The sequence below is a fragment of the Juglans microcarpa x Juglans regia genome, chromosome 2S, assembly GCF_004785595.1.
Source record: "Juglans microcarpa x Juglans regia isolate MS1-56 chromosome 2S, Jm3101_v1.0, whole genome shotgun sequence".
NCBI lineage: Eukaryota > Viridiplantae > Streptophyta > Magnoliopsida > Fagales > Juglandaceae > Juglans > Juglans microcarpa x Juglans regia.
In genome coordinates, this window is record NC_054597.1 from 4,440,237 (window position 1) to 4,464,101 (window position 23,865).

Here is a 23,865-nt window from a genome sequence, read left to right on the forward strand (position 1 = left end):
TGATTTATATCATTTTAAAAAAAAATTGATATTTATATATATAATAATATAAATATATATCTTTTAAATTTGTTGTGGTCAGCGTGTGCGCTTCTTGGTCGAGCTTTTTCTGGTGTTTTGATGGCTAGCGCTCTTTCGAAACTGAGGAAGCACTTTTCCTCGGGTTTTTCAGGAAAGACGACTACGAGACCCTCATTCCTGCCCGGAGAACTATGCCGCCACTTTTCTATAGACGAAATCAGAACAGCAACACGCGACTTCAATGAAGAATTCATTGTCGGTGTGGGTGTCTTTGGCATAGCATATAAGGGTTTCATTGACGGGGGTAACTCCCGGCCTGTGGCGATAAAGCGCTTGAAGAATTCATTAATGGATGCGGAAGGTGAAGAACAGTTCAGGACGGAGACTCTATTGCTCTGTTAAATTCGCCATGTCCACCTCGTTCCATTTCTCGGATACTGCATCGATAAAGGCGAGATGATCCTCGTCTACGACTTTATGGCCAACAACAAGCTCTGCGACCACCTCTACGGCACCGACAAGGCCCCCCTTCTGTGGAAACAGAAGCTCCAAATTTGCATCGGAGCGGCGCGTGGCCTGCACTACCTACACACGGGGTTGAAGCACCCAGTTCTCCACCGTAACGTGCACACGGCCTTTTTTCTCTTGGACGAGAAATGGGTAGCCAAGGTTTCAGCTTTGGGAGTGTCCAAACAGGTTTTGAATGACATCATCAAGTCTAGCAACCTCGTCGTGGACGTGGATGGTACGAGGGGACCTTTGGATTTTGGATTGTCCGAACAAATTTCGAGTAACACCACGGCTAGTAACAACGACTTAAGTGGTAACGTCTCTGAGACTGGCTCTACGTTGGTAGTGGGCACGCATGGCTATTCGGATCCGGAATACTATTGGAGCCAATGACTGACAACAAAATCCGATGTATATTCCTTTGGCGTGGTGCTCTTGGAAGTATTATGTGCCCGACCACTAGTGGATGCCCAACTGGCCAAGGAGCATATTAATTTGGCCAACTGGGCCAAAAAATGCAACATGAATGGGAGCATCGGAGAAATCATAGATCCCTATCTGAAGGGCGGGAAGATAGCTCCAGAATGCTTCAAGGTATACGTGGAGATTGCGGTGACTTGCGTGCAAGATAAGGAGATCCAACGGCCTACGATGGTAGATGTGATGGAAAAGCTCGAACTTGCACTGGAGCTGCAAGAGAAGGCGGATTCGGAGAGGCCGGAGAAGATGATCAGTCCTGGTAGTGAAGCATGTCCGACTCGGGTCTGACTACAACGTACGCCGCCGAATTGATGTCGCAAAGCTTCTCCCGGGGTTTGAGGTGAAATAAAAAAATAGTAATGCTACAGTCATTTGTGCAAATTTTATATAGTCCTTTTAAAAAAAATTTTAAAAGAAGGTTTATTATTAAAAAATTAATTTTTTTTAACATAAATTTTATATTTATTTATTTTTTTTAAAGTGATTATACGATATTTATACACTCACGATTGTAAATATCATTTTTCTAAATTATCCCATTTGATTTGTCATTAAGACATATAGGTGTCTGATAACTAATTTTAAATCTTTTAATCCTTATGCTATCAGTTTCGATAATTTTAATGGTTTCGTTAGTAAATAATGTATTCTCTAGCTAGTTCTAACTCTCGTCCCATATCCAGTTGATATTTATTTTTATTTTTTAAATGTATCCTTGGAAACCACAATTCTGCTATATAACAACGTCTGGTTTAATTCCTCAACTGATTATCAGATTGCAATCTTCACCAGTAAATGTCTGGACCTTCGATATATAGGTGTCTAAATAAGTTCAAATCTGATCAACTATATATAACTCCATTATAGTATAAATTCTATTAATATAAGAGTGCTGTATACTATAATGTGTATATATATATATATATATATCATAAGGAAAATACTATGCCTACAGAAGATTTCTATCGAAATTCTCTATTAAAATCTTTTTTAATTTTTTTTACTTAATGATTAAGTAAATATTTTTAAACGAATATATGATTTTTTTATTTTTAAAAAAGATCTAAATAGTTTAAAAAAATGGTGAAAGAAAAAGTAAAAAAAAAAAAAAAAAAAAAAAAGAGTGTAAGCGTCCGGTAGGGAATTCTCTGTGGACGTAGCAACGTCCATATCATAAATACAAATAAAATCTATATTGCCTATAGCTAATTCTTTAATTATTTCCCAAGTGCATGCATGTGCAATGTAGACCAGTGTAAAGGTATTTGATCAGGCAGTACCGGATCCTTTTGCTTATTAACAGTTTCCGCTTCACATAAGTTTTTTCTCGGTAGAACAAACAAACAGCCCTCGTACGTACACGGCTACTTCAATTTCTTCCAATATGTAGTAATTAATTGAGAAATTTTATGTTTTTCGTGGTAAGTTTCGTTATTATTTTATGTATTGGCTTTCGATGTGGCCCCAAAGCTGTCATGGAGGAGCCAGAGCAGCTCTTCCATACAGAAAGAGTAATATTACGTATACTTGTAGAGTGTATAAGTATCGTATAGTCACTTTAAAAAAAAATAGAATCTATTATTAAAAAATTTACCTATAGCTGTAGCAGGTTCCAAAATATTTTCTATCTACTCTTAAAATAAAGTCTTGGGGTGTGTGTTTGTTTAATTTGTTTTCCTTTATAGCTTTCTGATCATGCAATCAATTGTAATAATATTGTATATCAAAAAGAACAAATGCAAGACAAAGTCATTTTCTCTCATTTTCTCTCTTGCCTGCATAACTAATTGCCGCCTCCAGGAGTTTGCTCCATTCGCTGGGGGGAGGAGGGTTGAAGCTTTGGCTTCACCCACCTCCCTCCCTCGTCAGCCTTAGTCTCGGTTTAGGTCTTTCTTTCTCTAGTTTTTTTGTTAGTTGTTCTCCGATTGCACCAAAACTAGGCGAGCAAAGTCTGACACGCGCCCCGCCATTAGCCTCCCCAGGCGCTGATCTTCAAGACGGCAGAAGAGATCTGCCCATTCGAGTGGCGCATAAACCTCACGCGCGATCTATCGCGAGTTTCACGCGCTGCCATTCTTGCGGAAGCTTTCTGCCACCACGCGCGGCACTGTCGGGATCAGCGGCATCGGATCTTGTTCTTCCTTCCTTCCAACCATCTCTAGGTGTGGCGCATGTATTGCACGCGCTGCCATAGCCAGTGGTGGCTCCTCACCGACGATTCGTTTAAGTTTTTGGTTGCTACACTATGTTCCTGCTTTCTTTAACCGAAGATCAAGTAAAAGTGGATGTGAAGGTTCATTTCAGCCAGTCCAGACCAACATGTTGCAGCACACCCCTTTGTACTGTGGCTTATAGCTGTAGATTAATAGTCTGTTTATCAGACTATTCAAAAACCGTCTTCAAGCAGTCTCCCCTTGTGGGAATTAGGTGTGAGTCAAATTTGTGGCTCCAATCACCCCTTTTGTTTTTTTATTTTTGTGTTGTAATATGTGTTGGCTTTGATAAGACTGCAGGAGACTCTCACTCTACTGAACTTGTATCTTGTATCTATTAGTTTATCTATAAAATACTTACTTGACGAGGAAAAAAAAAATTGTATATCAGTTAATTGCTAATGTGAAGTCTTTTGCTAATTCTTAAATTGTTCTTATGAACTAAGAATCATGGCGTCGCTATCGGATGTTTGTAAGAATTGAGAGCTCGCACAAGTTTTGCATCAACCAAACGAAACAAATTAAAATCCTCCGGTGACTAATTTTTTCTTTAATTTGTTTTGAGATTGTCATTGGTTTCATTGAATGGGTCTTCTTGGATAAGATAGCAAGTACTGCATAGCGTGCGGCTAAAATTAGTTCGGTTCAGTCCAATAATGCACTGTGGATAACTAGTGGGATCGGAAAAGCATCGTCACGTGGCTCACGTCACAAAATTGATGGAAACGGAGAGAGAGAGACTAAACACTATTGGTCAAACATGGCATGCATCCATTTAATACCATATGATCCTGGTGATCTCTGTCAGCACAACCACGCAATGCCAGTAGGCCTGCAACCCGATCCTGACTGATGATGCGTTTAAAATGTAAATCAGTTTTTTTATTTTTTAAATGTAATAATGTGAATCAGTTTTTTTTATTTTTATATTTTTTATACTGCATCTGTGTAAGAATAAAGAACTGGCAAGTTTGAAATGGGTCTTTTATTAATAGGCTGATAACTAGTGTGTGGCCACAACTGATCCGGTACAACCAATAATGCACTGTGGATAACTAGTGGGATCGGAAAATGATCGTCACGTGGCTCACGCCAGAAAGTTGATGGAAACGGATGGAGAGAGATAGATAGAGAGAGAGAGAGAGAGCGCTTTTTTACTATTGATCAAACATGACATCAGCATGCACCCATTTAAGATAGTAAAATCTTAATCTTATAATTATTTTACACTTTACTCAAAATCGGAAGTTAGTTTTATAATATTAAAATTCTTTTTTATGTCATGATTTTATTAGTTATTTAAAAATGAGTTATAAGTTTTCTTCTTTTTTTTTTTTTCTCTAATTTTTGGTTATGGTAAGTAGTGTTTTCTATATCTTTTTTGCCTCAAATCCTGCTAATTGAACATATATGATAGGGGTAAATCACTTATCTGCAAGTGGATAAAAAACAATGTCAACTGGGTTAATTATGTTTAGGGTGCTGCTAGGTCCACCGTCAAATACTACTGGAAAAGTCATCGAGTGTTCAGTTTTTTTAAACATTTTTTTAAATTTCTTAATATTTTTTCTAAAAAAAAATAAAAAACTTATTAAAAAATAATTTTTTAACTAAAAAAAATTCAATAAATGAATTCTCTCGTTGATATTCTTAAATGAAAATATTATTTTCCTAATATTTATTATTATTTGTATATATTTTAGATAATATTAAATAATTAATAAAATGAAATCACGTACACCTTCACTACCATGGGATCGTGATCTGTATAATCACACCCACGTACTAATCCTTCAAGCACTTCGTTGAAATCAAACCCATAAGACTGTTATGATAAGAAATGACATTTGTAGTAGTGCGCATATTTTAAAAATAAAAAATAAATCTGAAATTTATATAAAAAATAAAATTTTTAATAATAATTTTATTATTTTTAAAAATATATATATAATATTTACATAACTCATAATTATAACTAACATTACTTAACTATTGTTGATCTGATCAAGCATACCAAACCCATAACATTAGACCACGACATCATATGATTAGTCTAAGAATTAAAGAGTCAGAATAAATTAATTATATGCATTTCGTTTGAAACGGATAGTATTAATTAAGTTGAAGCGTTTTAGTTCCTTCACTTATCAATATAATTAATTGTTTAAAATGAAAATGGAGGGCATTTAGGGATAATGATAGGAATACTACCCTCTTATCATTTATTTACTATTTTTTTTATATTTTATAGTTTTATATTTTTTTATTTTACCTAATAGTTAAGAAGTGATTATTAATAAAATTATATATATTTTTAATTTTTTTAATGATTAAATATGTTAAAAAAATACTTAAAAATAATAATAAAAAAATACAAAAACTTCAAATACACTCTAAAAGTAAATGGATAGTAGTACTAAACCCTATCCCTACCCTTTATTTTGTCCCAACTATCTAAACGCTCCCCTCACATTGGTGGTGATGTCGTTTTTGGACTGAGCTAGACAGCTGGTTGGGCACAATCAGGAAAGCCAAAATTCCAAGACCTCGACCACTCAGTTTTGATCCAGAATGATATTAATTGCTGGTACTGATTGCATGGCGTCCCGTGGATTTTTTAAAAAAATATATTAAAATTTAGAAAAATAATATTTATAATTATAGAATACGCAAGTTTCGTATATATTTTTTTTAAAATAAAAAAATAAAAAATCTAAATAAAAAATTATTTTTTTAATAATGATCTCTCTTCTTTAAAAAGAGTGTGCGATACTTGCACAACCTATAACTATATCTAATATTACTCTATAACTATATCTAACATTACTTTAATATTAATCGTGTACTAGTTTTGGAGGAGTCAATATATCAGTCTAAGGCAATGTCAACCCTATGTGAGGATGGCCCAAGGCCCATCTTCCGAAAAGAATAATTGTTCATAAAAATTGTGAGTTGAGGACTCTAGCCGCCCTAATTATTAGGATGGATAGACCCTTGTGTTGTGGATAAAAACAAAAAGGTAATCAGATAATTCTCAGGAATGATTGTCGTGGGAAAATGTATATCATTAGTGAAAAAAAAAATTTCCCACCAATTTGTTCCGTGAGAGACTCGTGCAATATAATGGGTGGAGAAAGAGTCTTTTCCCACTAAACCACAAGTTCATGGGAAAAACTTTCTTTTTCCCATGAACTACCGTGGTAGTTAAAACCTTTTTTTTTCGTGGCAAATAAGGTTTCATCTGGTATAATGTGATGGGCAATAACACTATTTTCTATGAGAAGAGGTTGTGGCAAAAAGTGTTTACCCATGACATATCTTCGTAGAAAAAGTTATCTTTGGTATTTTCGATAAAATAATTTCATGAGAAATATATATTTTTCACAAAATATTTGGTTGGAAATACTTATTTACAAAGAAATCTTATCGCGGAAAATAATTATTTCCAAGAAAAAAAAAAGTATTTGCCACGAGTTACATACGCGGCAAATGCTAAGAGATTTCATAAAAAAAAAATCATAAAATAAAAAAATGATTCAGAGCCAAAAATAATTATAACAAATAGTCTAATATAGACTAAAATAAATATATCCAAACCTTGGAAATCCAAATTGACGCTTATATGGATTTAAAAAAAAGCATGTACAAATATGCTAACATTCACAAGAAAAACTTCTAATAAGAACCCAATTTATACACACACCACACAACCACAAAACTTTACAAGTTACAATTCATGACTCCACAAATAGTAGGGCGTGGTTTAAAAAAATCCACTTCATCCCAACTCCAAGGCTAATGGCATAAAAGGAAAGTAGACACAATAATTGATACTTGATAGATGGTTCTTTTTCCCCATAACTAAATGCAAAGAACAGGTTCTGGTAACTTGACCTGCAGAATCCCTCCAATGCAAAGAACATGTTCTGGTAACTTGAACATTTCCAATGCAACACATGCTTGCAAACTTGAGCACAAGAACTTGAAGAGAAATTATTTAGAAAGAAGAGGTGAAAAAGCAAATCACTTGATTACTCCCAAACTAAATAAATCTGAAAAGCATAAATCTTCAGAGTCAGGTGCTTCAGTTTAACAATTCCTAGTTTTTTTTCTCGTGTACTTATCTTAATAGCTCAAAGAAATCAAGTGACGAAAATCATCTTATAGGATAGAGCAGATTAAAGTGACAAAAATCATTTGCTCTAATAACTTATGATAACATAAGCATTTAAGAACTTTATGTAATTAATAAACTAATGCCTCTGCTCCTCCGCAGATTAGAAGGAAAGTGTGGATGTCAAGGTCCAAGTAATGAATTCAAACACATCATAATGGAAGACTTTATTAATAAAAACAAAGGTAGCATCCCACGCTTGCAAGTATACAAGAGGAAGGCCTAACTAGAAATAGAAAAAGATACATGAAAAGTGGGATCACAAAAAACTCTCGTGCTTGAAATTTCAGAGTAGATCAATTATCTCAATATTGATGGGTGAGTGGCCTCAACCCATTGATAAGAAAGCTTTCCATTGATACTTTGGAAAATTGGTTGATACTTGATACAAAGAACACAGTGGCATTTAGTGAGGAGAAAGCAAGGAGGTTGCCACGAAGGAGGAACAATACGACAAATTCCATATGCTTCTGCTCTAAGGCGTATGCTTGCAATATACTTAACAGTGTCTTCAAATTCCTGCAGCAAAAGGTTCAAGGTCATGCAAGAATTAAATTTCCGACAAGAAAAAAATACTTTACATCTTAAAAAAGGAAACTGAGAGCACAAAAATGAAAGAAAAATAAAGAAATGCATGAATAAGACAAGAAACACATATTCCGTTGGATGGAAAACAGGAGCCTCTTCACTGACACTCCTTGCCTCTTCCGGACGCCACCTTGCTATTACCTGTTTACAAAAAATCAACCGACAATGAACGTCATGGAAACAAGGGAACCTGTCCACATAATGCTTCCAAGTTTTCAAGTGCAATGGAAAGTTTGACCTCATAATACAAACATAATGGTTAACTAACAAGACCAACCTTCAGACAATTACTACAATCTGGGCATCCACGAGTAACCCCTTTTGGAAGGCAAAATTTAGGGAGATCCTGCAAAAGAAAGAAGTACCACTATAACTACCACTCATACCGAAAAACAAATCAAATAGATACTGCTTGTGATGTACTACACTTATTAACACATGAATCATCCAGAGGTAAGACATACTCTAAGCCACACCTTTAAAACGTATAAATACAATCACTCCATGCACACAACCAAATCATCATCTGGAAGATATAGGGACTCATCCCTGAGTAGAGAAGCAGCAGAGAACCCAAAAACTTCAAATTAGTTTTAGTATACATGAAATTTCAAATCCTTTCAAAAATCTTACATAACATAAATCCAAGGCAAACAAGGCATGGAGCTAATTTAGTTACGGCACTCCATACCAGCATAATTATTTAAGGCTTTCTGTTAAAAGTGTTTTCATCTCCTCAGCTCTCTTTTCATCCACGACTAGCCAAAACCATTTTCAGAGCAGACTCAAAATCCTGTGAGGTGCAATTGAGTAGTTGAAAACATTTGAAATAGTAAATTTACATAGATACAAATCTGCCTAGGCCCTCAACACCACACCATACACGTCTATATACACTAAATAATGCACTTGAGACACAAAGTTAGGATTTTTACCATGCTTAAGGGCTGGACAGCGAAGGAGGCGTGCGGGAGGTGCTGCAGCATCCATGGGTTGCTCGTGGTGGTGCTGCGTCTTGGCTAGAGCCGGCGATGGTGGCTCAAGGCAGCGGGGAAGGCCACTGTAACCAGAAAACCGTGGGGGGTGTGCTGTGGAGACCCGCGAGAGACACCGTGCGAGGGAGAGAGATGCGGGAGCAGGGGTGGAGCGACGGTTGGTGACTGGAGGAATCTTAGGGCAATGAGGGTGGCGATGGCCATGGCTAGAGACGGCAAAGGTGCACAGATCTGTTGGGATTTGAGAGGGAGAGTGGGAGAGAGAGAGTCGGCGGGAAGGCGAGGGGCTGAGGGGGAAGACCCACGGTGGCTCGAAGGCAAGGGCAGCCATTCGCGGTGGCGCAGCAGGGAGGAGAGGCTCAACAGTCTAAGGGAAAGGGAGGGAGAGAGAGAGAGAGAGAAATAGGAGAGTATCGTGTGAGTGTTTTGTGTTTTTTTTTTGGGGGGGGGGAGAGAAAGGAGCGAGGGATTTAATTTTATTACTATTTGTGGCAGGTTGTTATCACCAAAAAAACTAATAACGTTGCCGAAAATACTGATAACCCAAAGCTTAGTCTATTTGTGGCAGAAAAATATCGTCGCAAAAAGTAACAACCCACGAGAGGGGAAAGAATTCTGTAAGACTATTTGCGGCGACATTTTATCACGACAAAAACTGATAATCCACGAAGGAAACATATTTTTGATAATTTTATTTGCGGCGACTTTTAATCGCTGCAAAAAGTGTTTATTTCGGCCCAAAAAATTATGTTCCCATGAAGTTTTACTTGCCAACGTGATCTCGTGGCAAAAGGCTTGTATTTTTTCCACGAACAGTTTTCGTGTCATCAACCTACTATTTGCCACGATCGCATTTCGTGGAAAAAAACCCATATTTGTTGTACTAGTACACATCCAATATTCTTCACGTGTATATATAGAGATAACAGGTAACCGTCTATATATTAGATTGAGTATTCTTAAATTATTATCTATCACTCGTTATTGGCTTAGACATCGGAAGTGTTTCAAGCGTACAATGCCGCCGACATTACTAGTTGCAGGTGGAAGGTCACAGCTAGTGGTGGGACACATATTTTACAAGTCTCTTTCTAAAACTCAAACTCAAAGTTGAATATTTAAACACAAAAACAAAAAAATAAAAACTAGAATTTAGTAAACACAAGATTTAGTTTAATGTGGCAATTAATATGCAAATTAAATATTATGCAAGACGTAGTAAACACAAGACGTTCCACAAAAATATTATGCAAATTAAATATGTTGTAATTAATTGAGAAATTTTGTGTTTTTCGGGGTAAGATTCGTTATTATTTCCAGTCATATATAATACTAGTACTTCAGGAGACATATTTTAAAATTAGTTTCTATGTAAATTATTGATATAAAAATTTACTTAAAGAAAACCATATTAATAAGTGTGAATTCTAATATTAATAGAACAAACTTAAAATAAAGAATAATATCGCCCAAATTAATTCATGTACACGATTTGGTTTTGGGTTTTTAAACTAGTTTTTTATCTGTAGATGTAAAAGTTTGGCTATGATTAAGTGATTAAGTTGATAAGTTTGTGTAGGATTACGTGACTAAAATGATAGAGTTTATCCTATCATTAAGTTGGTAATTTTGGATGAATGTAAATTATTTATTGACTTTATCTATAACAATATTAAGTTTATCTATGAGGTATTAGAGATGGTTTAGATAAATCATAAGTGGGAAAATCGAGTCCCAAGGAATTTGCACTTATCCAGAGAATAGATTGATCTGAAATATGTTATTGCAATGAAGAGTTATCGCGAAACGTCAGCATTCCGCCAGGGTGGTTTAAGAATGGAAAATGATGGGCAAGTGCCTTGAGATGTGGCCCCAAAGTTCCATAACGAGCCAACCGACTCTCATATGCAATCAAGATATTTCAAATTCAGGCCATCAAGGTTTCTTTTTTTTTTTAAGAGAAAAACCGAGCAAGCTTTTTATTGCATTCGAATCGAATTAACTATTACAGAATTTTCAGTCAGAACAAGATTGTGAATGGAAATGGGACAATCCTTAATCCAGCAATGTTTACCATCTAAAGACAAAGCAATCTTGGCTATACACCCCATTCCATTCCCTTCTCTATACACAAAACTTATACCCCATTCTGGTCTCAACTTTATCGACCTATTCAAGTCCTCAATCATGCCAAGCCCAATTTTCCTCTGCACATTGGACTGGACTGCCTTGATCACCACTTGCGCATCACCTTCCAAGACAACGTTGCTAAATCCCAACTTATAACAGAAATTCATTGTAGTCTAGAAAGCATTACATTCTGCTATAACTGGTAGCCCCATTCCCCTTATCTGATCACACATAGTAGCCGAGATCTCAACTTCACTCTCTCTAATGATAACTCCAATACCAGTATGTTGGTTCTTGGAATCCAATGCTTTGCTTTAACATAACCCCTCTCAGGTTTCTGCCATGGTTGAGATGTTCTTCCTATTCCCAATTACAGTGTCTCTTGTCCTCCATTTTTCATCTACGCTTTTTGGAACTCATTTAGACCTTCCATTACAGTTTTTATAACCATTGAAGGGCTATCAAATTTGTTATCTAAGATGAATTTGTTCCTTCATTGCCATATACATCTCAGGATGAGGGCCAAAGTTTCCAGTTGCTCTTTATTTAATAATGAGCACATCCTACCCCATAGCTGCACAATGTCTTTACAAAGAAGAAAACACTATTCATGCTTTGTGGAGTTGTGTTGCTACTCTAGTTGTTTGTGTAAATTCACTCTGGTTGGTAGGATATTATGTCTAGCCTTCCAGAGAAAATGCTATGATGCCCTTGGCATACTTAGCCTCTATATTCTTTTCCACTCCTCATCCTTTTCATTGAAGCTAGAGGAACCACATTCCACTTCTTGTAATTTGGAATGTGCCAGATGATAAGCACTCTTTATTGAGAACCTACCATTTTTATTGAAATTCCATATCAACTTGTTTTCAACTCCTGTCTTACTGGTTGGGATGTTGCAAATCAATTGAGCTTCTTCTTCAATAAAGTTGGCTTTAACCAAATATGCATACCAGCTTCTCGGTTCTTCAACTAGTAGCTCACTCACCTTGGCTTCAGGTCCCTAATTTGTAATAGGAGATTGAACATAGTAGGAAGATAGCTCACGCAACTATTTATGGCCCCAATATTAATCTTTTTACCATTCCTTACTTTCCAAATGAGTCATTCTTTTAACAGCGGTATAGCAAACCAAATAATTCTCTTTTTAAAAGATGGAGAATTTCCTAGTTTTGGTTCCAGCAACTGTGCATTATTGAAATACTTACTTTTGTGCACTCAAGCTAGTAAGGAGAGAGGATCTTGCAAAAATATCTAGTTTTGTTTTGCCAACATTGCCAACTTGAAGCTTTATATATCTCGAAAACTAAGTCCCCCTTTATCCTTTGGTATCCCATCTTGCTCCACTTCTTCCAAAGGATAACATGCCTCTTCTGATTATTACCGCACCAGGATCTAGCCAACATAGATGAAATATCATTGCACAATTTCTTTGAAATCTTAAAAACACTCATGCTGTAGGTGGGGATAGCTTGCAACACTGCCTTAATGAGAACCTCTTTCCCTACTTTGGATAAAATATTAGTTTTCCAACTACTGATCTTGTTCCAGATTCTATCCTTAATGCACATGAAGGAGTTGCATTTTGATCTACTAACTAAAGTTGGTAAACCCAAGTACTTCTCATAACTCCCACAAAAATAGACCCTACTTCCTGAATAATTAAGTCTTTGGTAGCAGCAGTTGTATTTCTACTGAAAAAAAAATTGAATTTTTATGCTTATTGAGAGCTTGACCTAAGGTTTTTTCATATATTGTTAAGATTGTAAATATTCCCATTCTGTCTGTTTAGCTTTGCAGAAGAACACACTATCATCTGTAAAAAGCAGATGATTTGTTCTAGGACCCCCACGAGCCACTGCTACCCTTTTGATTGCATTTCTCTTCTCCGCTTGATTGATCAATGAGCTTAACCCTTTAGCACATAGAATGAACAGATAAGGTGAGAGGGGGTCTTCTTACCTTAACCCTCTAGTTGAATAGATAACATCTCCTGAATTACCAGTCACCAACATAGAATAGCTAAGTGTACTCACATATTTCATTATCAGAGTGATCTATTTTTCCTCAAATCCCGTATTTTTCATGATTGCCTCCAGATAAGCCCACTTTATTATGTCATAGGCCTTTAATATATCAAGCTTTAGTGTCATATTGTCTGTGCTTCCACTTTGCTTGGTCCCCATCATATGCAATAATTCATAGGCCACCATAATGTTTTTGGTTATTAGCCTCCCTGGAATGAAAGCACTTTGAGTGCTAGAGATGAGTGATGTGAGAGCTTTCTTAAACTTGTTTGCTAGTGCTTTAGAAATAAGCTTGTACATCACATTACATAAACTTATGGGTCTAAAGTCATTGACAAACAAAAAAGAGTTTTTACTTTAGGAATCAAAGTAATGTAAGTAAGATTCAAGGAAGGGGACATACTTTCTCTATTTAAGAACTCCATGGCAGCTTTACAAATATCGTCTCCCACGGTGCTCCAATGATGTTGATAAAAGTCAGCCCCAAAACCATCTAGTCCTAGGGATTTAATATGGGACATTTGATGCAGAGTCGCTTCTATCTCTTCTTTGGTAAATTCTTGAATAAGATTTGTATTCATCTCGCTAGATACTTTGGATTCCATAGAGCTTATGCAGACAGTAATGTTTTCCATAGAGGTAAAGATTGTCTCAAAATGTGTTTTGAAAGCTCCCTCAATCTCTACTTTATTTGTCAAGATCTTGTCTTGGGGATCCCTTATTTGCTTAATAGTGTTTGTACTTCTCCTCTGTCATGATCCAAGGTCTCACACAGATCTAGGCATAACTGTGATAGTGGGAGATCGATAGACATCAAGTTAAGAAAAAGGTTATGTTGTGGACGTGTTGCGTGCTCCTGCTCACCCCGCGATCGACATCCAAAGGAGAGAAAAGGGCCTGAAAGGTATAGAAACACCTCTGATGTCTAAGTCAAGTGAATTGCCTTGTATTTCTTATAGAACAGTAAAGCAATGTTTGCGTACCTCTTGGAGTGACCATCGATGCATATATATAGAGTGACGGTTAACGTCGAGGGACTGGCTGTTTCTGTGGCATTGTATTCCTTGATGTCCCTAATGGGGCTCTTCTTGCCCTTCTACTGTATTGTGTGCGACGTGCTAGATTTCTTAGGGCTTGCCCCTGCCTACTCGTGCCTAATGCTTGGAAGATATTGATGGCCTGTTGTGTTGCCTGGAGGCATGTATTGATGATGAATACCCTAACCTAACTACTCATGAATTTCTCTTTGTTCACGGCGCTCTGCAGCTGGAGGGAAATCTTTGTAGTTTTTGGGTTCACTTTGGCAATTGAGTCGCCCAACTAGAGCATCGCTTTTCCCATTCCAAGGACTGGCAGCGCAAGTTTTTCTTTGTCTCTGGTGAGGGTTGGGAATTCCCACCAGGTGAAGCCGATCGTCGTGAACTTTCAAGTCGGGCTCGGTGACAACTGCTCTCTGGAGCGGCTCCATGAGAACTGCTCTCTAGAGCAGCTCAGTGGGAACTGATCTTTGGAGCCGCTTGGTGGGAACTCCTTTTCTCTTTGAGAGGAATACTCGGCGGAGGAGAACGCGAAGGGTCCGTTGGGACCCCCTGGGTAGACACAGACTGAATAGGTACAAAAGCACCTCCCTCTGTTCAAGATCACTTTGCGCGGTTACCTTTAGGCGGAGAGGCTGCGTGGTTCTTCTCCCTCGAAGGAGAGGGGGGAACCAATAAGAACTCCCGACCTAGCACATGCGAGTGATGGGGAAGTACAATGTAACGCTAAATGTTTTCATCGCTTAGCAACGAATCGGACTCAGAAAGAGTTGGATGAGCCGCTGCCCAGGACATTACGGAAGCAACCCTGAATTTGTCTCTCTCCGATAACTTGATGGAGAGGGATTTGCAAGTCGGAACCTTACCCCAGACAGATCGGACAAGAAACTCCTTATAATTAGGAGAAAGATGAAGAATTAACTCAGCCACTTACCATACCAGTAATTGAAGAACCCGAGACAAGAATGGAAAATGATGTTGACAGTCAACCAGTAACTCCAACTTCATAACAAAGGGTTGACAGTAACCTTGAGTTCTCAGAACAGTCTATTCCTGAAACAAGTCCAAGAACGCTGAGACCTTTGAGTGAAATCTATGAAACTTGCAACTATATATCTTTTGAGCCTGAAAGCTTTGCAGCAGCTGTAAAAGAATCAGTTTGGGTTAATGCAATGAAGGAGGAGATTAAGATAATTGAAAAGAACAATACCTGGGAGCTTGTTCCTTGTCCTGACGGCAAATAAATCATTGGAGTTAAATGGATTTACAAAAGGAAGCTCATTAAAGAAATGCAAAGCAAGATTAGTTGCTAAAGGGTACTCATAGCAGGCTGGAATCAATTTCAATGAAACTTATGCTCTTGTGGCAAGATTAGATACCATAAGAACTGTTTGTGCACATGCAGCTCAAAGAAGTTGGAAGATCTCTCAACTTGATGTTAAATCAGCGTTCCTCAATGGAAAACTTGAAGAGGAAGTGTATGTGGAGCAACCCGAGGGCATTAACAAGGAAGATGGCAGTGTGCTTAAATTAAAAAAGGCTCTATATGGGCTTATACAAGCACCTAGAGCATGGTATAACAAGATCAATGGTTACTTTGGTGAACAAGGCTTCAAGAAAAGTGTGAGTGAAGTTACACTTTATGTTCAAATCGAAGGTAAAAATCGGCTCATTGTCTCCTTAAATGTTGATGATTTAATCATAACTGGAAATGAGTCAAAGATGATTGAAGAATTCAAGCAAGAGATGATGAAGTCTTTTGAAATGAGTGACTTGGGTTTAATGCATTATTTTCTTGGTATGGAAGTATGTCAAGATGATGGCATCTTCATTTCTCAAAAGAAGTATGCTGAAGATTTACTTAAGAGGTTCAATATGGTTGATTGCAAACCAGTGGCAACTCCTCTAATTGCAAATGAAAAACTTAAGAAAGAATATGGGGGAAAATTAACTGATGGGGCTACTTACAGAAGCTTGATTGGCAGCTTGCTATACCTCACTTCTACTCGACCTGATCTCATGTTTGCTACAAGTATGTTGTCTAGGCTTATGCAAAATTCCAATCAAGTGCATTTTGGTGTTTGAGATATGTTCAAGGAACTTTTAAATATGATATTTCTTTCAAACTGTGTTCTTATTCAAAATTAATTGGGTACACTAACAGTGATTGGGCTGGTTCTATTGATGATGTGAAGAGTACATTAGGCTATTGTTTTAATTTGGGATTTGGAATTTTCTCATGGGGTTAAAAAAAACAAGATTACGTGGCTCAATCTACAACAGAGGTAGAGTATGTTGCTGCTGCCAATGTTGTAAATCAAGCTATATGGCTGACCAGAATACTTGAAGATATGGAAGCAAAGCAGCAACTTCCAGTTGAGATTTTCTGTGATAATAAATCAGCAATTGCAATGAAAAAAAATCCAGTTTATCATAGCCGAACCAAGCACATTGCTATTCGGTAGACTCCCTCTGTGGAAGTAGCACCATCCTTTGTACAAATCCTACGTGGAGCAAGTCCATTTATAAATAAGCTGACGCATAAAAAATTCATTTTTTAGGGGTATAATTTTTATGAATTTTTTTAAAAAAAGCTGTAGGATGTTTGTATATCTAAAATTTGTACATATATAACATTACCCTATTGTTTTATTCCATCTTTCGTATGTTTGTTTGTGCATGCATATATATGCGCCGGAATTTTTCTTCATTACAAGAAAAACCACCAAAGTTTAATTAATTCTTCATTAAAAATCTAAACTTATTTTTAAAGTATTTTAAATCAAGCAAATTAACCTCTTCTGAAGACTTTTCAAGTCTTCCACCATGCCCCACTTCTCAGTTCTGACTGTCTTCTAGCTTGATTTTTGTTCTACCCAAGCGCAGGTTCCAGGCTTGCATCCACCACCCTATTCCCATGCTACAATGAGTACCACCCTTCTACCACGTTTTACCCCTCTCTACGTTGTCTTCTTCCTGCGCCACCTGTCCAGCACGTACCGTCAACAGCGGCTCGCCGTCTCCTTATAATTACCCTCCAACCGACTATATTCTTCTCAACTGTGGTTCAACTGCCAAGTACTCCACTGGATTTGATGGTCGGACTTGGACAGGAGAATTGAGTTCAGACTCCCAGCTCATTGAACAATCACCAAACCAACCCTCTGTTTCCATTTACCTCAGCTATACAATTGTTGGTTTAAGAAATTAGATTACAGAAAAATAATGAAACCAGAGGAGAAAAACTGGGGAGGAACGCCACCAATTTGGCGATAAGAGAGAGCGAGGCCGATGGATGCTGTTTTGGAGGGATCTTGACCCATTGGCTGCCATCTAAAATTAAAGCTAGATCTTGCTGTAATTTTGCGTTGCGTTCAGTACTATGACCACTTGAGATGGACGCCAAACATCAACAATATGCCCCGTCGACAAGTCTTGGTCAGCATTATCTCTTTCGGTTCAGCCAATCAACGCCATTAATATTAATCAATTAATAGTTCTTATTAAGCTATGGCAAATAAGAGATTTACAAAAGCACATGCAACAGTTTATTATAAGCTGCATGCTAACATAATGGAATATTGGGTCTGGTCTCACAAAATCACCCTATATATGCTTAATTATATATGTGACATTGAGGTCAATGCTCCCCAACTATGCATAGACATAGATAATATTCCGTTAATTGCTTGAAAAAAAAAAAAGAGTATTATTTTCTGTGCATCATGCAATTAGACAAGTCAAAGGGAGCAACCGTATTATATTAACGAGGTTGTATACAAATATCTCGCGTTTTGAATAACAAATAAATTAATACGTTCCACAAAAATATTATGTAAATTAAATATGAAGTAATTAATTGATAAATTTTATGTTTTTCGTGGTAAGTTTCGTTATTATTTCCAGTTATATATAATATTAGTTGAGTTAGTTTCTATGTAAGTAATTGATCATATTAAAAATCACTTAAAGAAAACCATATTGATTAGTGTGTACGTGTTATAATACTAAAAAAATTAAAATAAAGAATGATATTAATGCCCAAATTAATTGTTCACGATTTGGTTTTGGGGTTCTAAAACTAGCTTTGTATCCAATTATATATATAGGGTGGTTTAAGAATGGAAAATGATGGGCATGTACTGGCTTTCGATGTGGCCCCAAAGTTCCATAACGAGCCAACCGACACTCACATGCAGGGAATCAAGATCTATCAGGCCGTCAAGTCAAGCCTTTTACTGTCTGATATTGATCTCACGGGATTAAAGAGGTTTTTTGGAATATAATTGAACTAGAATAAATAGTTCAATTAAAGATTTTTAGGAATATCATCAAAAAATTGATACATATAAGTAAAAATATAAGAAGGAAAAATATAAATTTTGAAATTTTATTCTCCCAATAATTTCAAAAATTTTACTTGTACGCTTATTAATATTAAAATAATATTATTTCACATAATTCTTTCAAGGAATAAATCATTGAAAAGAAGAGGGTAAGACAAATGAGTTAGTGCTTAAGAATAAAAATAGGAGTGAGAGAAAAAATTAATAAAAAAGTTATATTAAAATAATATTATTTTAATACAATATAAAAATGATAGAGAGTAAGATGTAGAAAATTCTTTAATTTAAAATAAAATTATAGAAAATATCCTTTTCAACTAAAATTTAAGAAAAATTTAAAAAATCAGACGCGAATGGTCTAATCCAGGCTAGCATTTACTAAGTACTTTCTACGCTACCAGAAGCTCTCAATTTTTTTATTTTTATTTTTTTAAACTTTTCGTAAACAATTTTTTCAACTTCAATCAAACTTTCTACACTGCCCAAGTTGTCCTAGTGACTGTAGGCTTGTTTTGTTGTTGGTAGAGACTGGCCCATGACCTTATTTTGATGCTGATGTGTTGTTTGTCCCTATTTTATGTCGAGTGGTATATATACGGAGAGGAGGGTCGGGAGGTGATTATCTGAATGCTTATCAAGAATTCTCTTATATTCGTAGAGGTTAGGATTTCTTGAAATCCCAATTATATTTTTACAGTAATTTAATTACAATCAATTTCTTTACACTTTCTGAATCCACAAGGTTATTTCTCCGTTCACTATTAGATTCATAACACACCGGGAAGGGGGCTGAGATGGTGGGAGAAACAGCGAAGAAGCTGGATCACTTTCTTCTGGTGACAGTGCTGCTGCTGATGTTATTCTCGCCGCACACGACTCGTTGGGGAGCGATTGCTTCTTCAATCCAGCTTGACAACGGCACCCGCGCCGCCTTTGATTACCAGGGCCGCATGGAGGAGCCAGAGCTGCTCTTCGATTCGGAAATAAGCAGGATGCTTGTTGACTATCAGACTGTCACTGGGGCACTAAATCCCCTACTAAGCCTGCAGTTTCCGACTGTAACCGACCTCCAAGGTACAAAAGCTGTCTTCCCGATAAAACCGGCATTAAGCCAAAACAAAAGTGTGTTCCCTACGCACGCGGTTGCAAATGATATTGGTAAAAATGTTTTGTATCTGTACTCTTAAAATAAAGTCTTGGGGTGTGTGTGTTCAGTGTTTGTTTAATTTGTTTTCCTTTATAGCTTTCTGATCATGCGATCAAATGTAATAATAATGTAAATCAGTTAATTGCTGATGTGAAGTCTTTTGCTAATTCTAATTAAATTGTTCTTATGAACTAAGAATCATGGCGTCGCTATTGGATCTTTGTAAGAATTGAGAGCTCTCGCCACCAAACGAAACAAATTAAAATCCTTCAGTCACTAATTTTTTCTTTAATTTGTTTTGAGATTGTCATTAAAGGGGTCTTCTTGGATAAGATAGTAGTACTGCACAGCCAGCGTGCGGCTAAAATTAGTCCGGTTCAGTCCAATAATGCACTGTGGATAACTAGTGGGAATGGGATCGGAAAATGATCGTCACGTGGCTCACGTCACAAAATTGATGGAAACGGAGAGAGAGCCTAGTGTGTGGCCACAACCTAGTACAATCCAATAATGCATTGTGGATAACTATTAACTAGTGGGATCGGAAAATTATCTTCACGTGGCTCACGCCAGAAAGTTGATGGAAACTAGGATGGCAATTCGCGATTTTACGTCGTGTAAAATTATCAACATTCGAGTTTTTATTTTATATTAATACACATGTTATTATATAAAAAAAAAATTTCTCATCATCTATTATTTACTATTTCATATTTCACATTCTATAAAAAATATCTTCACATCTTATAAAAAAAATTATGATTCTAAAACGTAAAAGTGAATAGTTATTGATATATAACATTCCTCTATTATATATTAGTTATTATGCTTTAGTATTATATTTTATCATATATTGATTATTATATATTTCTATTATATGTTATTATATTAATTTAGTTATTATATATTAATATTACATATTTTTATATATTGATGATTATACATTACTATTACATGTTATTATATTTTAATTATTAACTTTGACATTGGAGATTACCTGGCTCTTAGGCTGCCTTCTCAAAATCACAATCTTTTCTACCTTGTGTATAACCCGTTTTTGAATATCTGAGTTGTTGGAATTTAGCCTAAAGATGTGCGAAAGACGACGTTAACAATATTAATATAGTATAAATAGCGTCTAACTTATTACCAAGATTAATATGTTTGAATAATAAGATTAAAATTTCATGTTTTATTAACTAGCAATTTAGCATAGAATATATATAATATATAAATTTATATATATACCGTTCTGGTTCGATTCAAAACAGTTTTCAAAATATAAAAACCGGCACTAAACATGTTTAGGACCGGTTTCAATTCTTAAAGAATTGGTACTGAATTAGATAGTTAAATAATCGTCACAAATTGCTAAATATCAAAAATGAAATTTAGCGGCAAAAATAATATTGCCGTAAAATACACAAAACGTGTTGAAATTGATTTTTTTTGTCTAAAGTAATTGTGGTGATGTCCTTTTTGTAGAAAATTAAAATTATTTTCTTGCAACGAATTCCTAATTGTTGGTTTGGAAATTAAATGAAAGAAAATGAGATATGTATTTTTGCAACAACAATAAAACACCGCAAAAAAATTTTATTTTCGCCTTAAAAACAAATACAACTATTCACTTACTTGATCACACCCTTAACAACGGAAAGTTGCAACGAGGTAAAATGGAAAACTCTTAATTCAGGCGAATTTGCGCACCGAAGTGTACCGAAAAGTTGATATGGACTGATTTAATCAAATGAATCGTTTTGATTTTAACTCAGGCATGGACTAATTTGGGGGGATCTGAAGTTAAACAAATCTCTTCATTGCGCCTCTTCCCCACGTGCCCTCTCTCTTCTATGGTAATCTTCTTTGCGTACCTTCTCTCTGCTCTAGCCATCTTCTCTGCATGCCTTCGTTTCTTATCTTCTCCGCATGGCTTCTCTTGAAAGTGGCTTCGTTTAACTTCAGAAGGCAAAGAAACAAACTTGTACACCCTGTTCAACTCCACCTCCCCCAGCCATGCGCCATGATTCAAAGAAAATATCCAAGCCCAAGCCAAAGATACGCATAATTCACATATTTGCACCCAAAATCATCAAAACTAAAGCAACCAACTTCCATGAGTTAGTGCAACGACTCACTGGAAAACCACGGAAAATGGCTGCAGAGAGAAGAGCCAAGAAATGCTTCATTCGACAAGCCAATGGCCAAACTGGAGCTCCGAGTGTGGTTTGATGTCAAGAGAGAGAGAGTTAAGGATGAGGAAGGGATGTGGAATGGTGAGAATTCAGGTGGGTTCTTGGGCAGCTTTGCAGACTTGGAAGGGTTTATTCAACTTGCCTAGATAGTGAAAGAAATCAAATGGTTTTTTTTTTTTGCCTTTTCTTCTTTTTCATTTGTTTATGATTAATGTTTGATCGAACTTTGTTTTGATGGTTTTAGCTAGATGGTTTAATAGTTTTATCGTTTACATTGTATCTCTTTTTCTACTTGATCTTCTGAATCTCTAAAACTCCAAGATCTCTTTATGCTATAAATAGTAGAGCTATACTTTCAAGATTCTCCTTTTGCAAAAAGTGGCTTCTCTCATTTTGCCTTCTCTCTTTTCTGGTAAGCTTCTTCTCTCTTTTCTGGTAATCTTCTTTGTGTACCTTGGTTTCTTCTCTTAAGAAGCCCCATTGACATCCTCAACCACCAGCTAAATTGATTCAATTTATTAATTGAAAACCTCTCAATCCAGTACCCTGCTTTTAGCTTTGTTTTCAAGTCCTTGAAACTTTACTAACCATGGATTTAGAGTCTCATTTCAAACAAACCACAAAAGAGCAGAAACTTCATTGCTGGTTCACTGGTTTTATCCACTCTAAAAACCCATTTTTGATTTTTTTCCTGAAAAATTCATTTATTTGTTTTTAAACTAGTTCACCGGTCTTCTCATTTTCGATTCTTCACTAACTCTAAAAACCTATTTCAAATTTGTGAAATAGAGTCAAAAAAAGATGGAGTACCTTAGACCGGCAAATCAGGGAAAAAGACCGTCACTATCGTGTTCTTTTCCTTTCTATCGCCCGCTTCGTTCCAACTCTTTATATCACCACAGGCTCATGTCTTCCCGGTAAAATCGTTGGTAAGCCAAAAGAAAAGTGTAGTAATAAAGCCTACAAACGCAGCGGTTGCTAATGATATTGGTAAAAATGTTTTGTATCTATACTCTTAAAATAAAGTCTTGGGGTGTGTGTGTGTTCAGTGTTTGTTTAATTTGTTTTCCTTTATAGCTTTCTGATCATGCGATCAAATGTAATAATAATGTAAATCAGTTAATTGCTGATGTGAAGTCTTTTGCTAATTCTAATTAAATTGTTCTTATGAACTAAGAATCATGGCGTCGCTATTGGATCTTTGTAAGAATTGAGAGCTCTCGCCACCAAACGAAACAAATTAAAATCCTTCAGTCACTAATTTTTTCTTTAATTTGTTTTGAGATTGTCATTAAAGGGGTCTTCTTGGATAAGATAGTAGTACTGCACAGCCAGCGTGCGGCTAAAATTAGTCCGATTTAGTCCAATAAAGGTCTGGCAGGTGCTCGAGGCGGTTACGGGCATAGCAGGAGGTAAAAGAAAGTAAAAAAAGAAAAAATAAGAGAGAAGAGGAAGTCAGGGGTTGCGGCGCAGGAGGAAAATGTTGAAGGACTAGGCTTCTTGCGAAAACGACGCAGTTTTTACGTGGAGGGGCTGGGGCCAGTTTCTCAAGTGTTTTTTTAGTTTTTTGTTCAGCCTTTTTTTTTTTAATTGTAATTTGCAGTTTTTCTCTCGTTTTGTTAGGAAAAAAAAAAATTGGACTTGGTATCCAGAGTAGCAAAATCCCACTCTTCATTTGGGAGGAGGCGGATAGATAGTACTCCTCCGTGAGAGGACGGAGAGTGATAGTACTTCTCTTATTTTGAAGAAATGTTGATTAGTTTTGTTTTTACATAATGCTATTCTCTCAGACAAACCAGAATATTTTTTTAGAGAGAGTTTATAGAAGTTAAGACAATGTCCGTCATAAAGAAATTTATGTGCGGGAGTGCTCCAGAGCATATGTGTAGTTTGTGTTGAAATTACTAGATGAAGGACCACCAATACCTACGGTTCCAATAGACAAAGGCACTACAGAAAGAATGTGGGAAGGACGTGATCAAGGCTAAAACAGAAATATTCT

General features: G+C 36.3%; 1 protein-coding gene and 1 pseudogene across 1 annotated transcript; both read left to right on the forward strand.

Annotated features, from left to right (window-relative positions):
* Window positions 1-83: 83 nt before the first annotated feature.
* LOC121252284 lies at window positions 84-18,427 on the forward strand (annotated as a pseudogene).
* A 760-nt stretch (window positions 18,428-19,187) lies between these two features.
* On the forward strand, window positions 19,188-23,011 carry LOC121252346. Its single transcript, XM_041151955.1, has 2 exons — window positions 19,188-19,598; window positions 22,761-23,011. Exons 1-2 carry the CDS (start codon window positions 19,316-19,318, stop codon window positions 22,880-22,882), a joined length of 405 nt encoding a protein of 134 aa, XP_041007889.1. The 5' UTR covers window positions 19,188-19,315; the 3' UTR covers window positions 22,883-23,011.
* Window positions 23,012-23,865: the final 854 nt, after the last annotated feature.